The sequence below is a fragment of the Panicum virgatum genome, chromosome 5N, assembly GCF_016808335.1.
Source record: "Panicum virgatum strain AP13 chromosome 5N, P.virgatum_v5, whole genome shotgun sequence".
NCBI classification, from domain to species: Eukaryota; Viridiplantae; Streptophyta; class Magnoliopsida; order Poales; family Poaceae; genus Panicum; species Panicum virgatum.
The window spans coordinates 35,083,070-35,084,830 of NC_053149.1; the positions used below are offsets into that span (position 1 = coordinate 35,083,070).

Genomic DNA, 1,761 nt, shown 5'->3' on the forward strand with positions numbered 1-1,761 from the left:
TCAAACGTTCTAAGTTACTGTAGCACAAGAAAAATTATGGGAACTAAACATACCCTTAGTATGCTCGATTAGCTAGAAAGGATCATACTGTCATCATGATTATGTGGGAAAATATCTGTCCATGCAGAAAGGTGCTCTGTCTCTGTATTTCTGCACTAGACTGATTTGGACGATCTATTGTTTGTTGCAGTGCAGTGCTTGTACACATTCCTATTGGAGTATCAAAGTCTGCTACTTGCTATGGCTACGGGAACATTGAATGCCGCATAGTCTGTGTGGAGTACTTCGGCCGTGTTTAAATTCTGTAAACGCAAATTTTTTGTAAATCGCTTGCATGATATACAAAATATAGTCAAAAAATAAATCGCATTATAAAAATGGACTGTAAATCGCGAGACAAATTTAATGAGCCTAATTAGGACGTAATTAGACACTAAACTGCTACAGTAATACTACAGTAAATATGCTCTAATGATTCTCTAATTAGGCTTATTAGATTCGTCTCGTAGTTTACAGACGAGATCTGTAATTAGTTTTGTAATTAATTTACATTTAATACTTCAAATATTGAAGATTTCTTTGCAAAAACGCAAAAACGCAAAATACAAAGTGAATTAAACACACCCTTCAAGTAGAAACATAATTTATTATAGATGTATTATACCTCTTAGGATATATATTGAGCTGATTCTGTAATTAATAGTTTATTTTGGTTCGTCGTGTCATGCTACTGGATCAAGACTATGATGGTCTTTCACATTAACATGCTTATCCAGAGTCTATTACAAGACTACGATGTGCTTATTCATGCCGCATTGCCTGCTTGTAGTAGGAATCTTTTACAGGCTACAGGTATGCTTATTCAAGCATGACTGCGATGTGCGTGCCTCCTTGCTGACTGGCTTGCCTGCTTGCTTGGGTCGCCAGGCTTGCCTGCTTGCTTGGGCGCCAGGTCGCCCAGCGGCAGTAGTACTTGGAGGCCGGTTCGATCCATACTACCCAGTAAAACATATGGATCCATTAAATAATTTAGAATGGATCGAACGGTGCCCCACTCCTTGTTAAACGGATTTATGGTTCGCTTCTGGTTCGCACCATGGATCAACCATCCCTATGTGATTTTGTTTTGAATTATGATATGACCGTCGCTTCCGATCATTTCGACAACGGTACCTTCGAGGAGGAGGATGACAGGGGTGCTGGAGAGGATGATGATATTTCCTTAGGTTCCGAGGACAATGAATTTGATAGTTGTGATGACGACGACGATGATGAAGACACTGGGGAAGAAGAACCGGAGGGTAATGCTAGGGTGCCCCAAGTAGAGCAGGAAAATGATGACGGCGATGGATCCAATGCTAGTGATGAGAAAATAAGTGGTAATGAGGAGTATAGGGATAGGTCAATGGGTCGGACTGTTAATAATGCTGATGAATGATTTAGTTATACCGCTGAAGAGTTTGCGCATGTTGAAACTAGCCCACGTTGATTATGTAGTGCGTCGTCCATTTAATGTGGTTCATTCGAACAAGAGAGTACGGTACGATGTGCTATGCAAGCAGGGCTGTCTATCGGGTGTATGGGCATGGATTGTTAGGGGCACTGGTCAGTGGAAAATCATCAGAGTAAGACAGCCTCACACATGTGCATCCTCGAAACCGAAGCAAGTTCACGCACAGTGCACGACACGTTACCTAGCACATCGCATTTTTGGTATTGTTCAGAAGGACATCGACACACATCAGTTCCTTCGCTTATGGA

The 1,761-nt window shown here is 41.3% G+C and overlaps 1 protein-coding gene across 1 annotated transcript; it reads left to right on the top strand.

Annotated features, from left to right (window-relative positions):
* The first annotated feature begins 1,096 nt into the window (after window positions 1–1,096).
* LOC120674758 (histone chaperone RTT106-like) lies at window positions 1,097–1,438 on the top strand. Its single transcript, XM_039955887.1, has one exon. The coding sequence runs from the start codon at window positions 1,097–1,099 to the stop codon at window positions 1,436–1,438; it is 342 nt and encodes a 113-aa protein (XP_039811821.1).
* The last annotated feature ends 323 nt before the right edge of the window (window positions 1,439–1,761 follow it).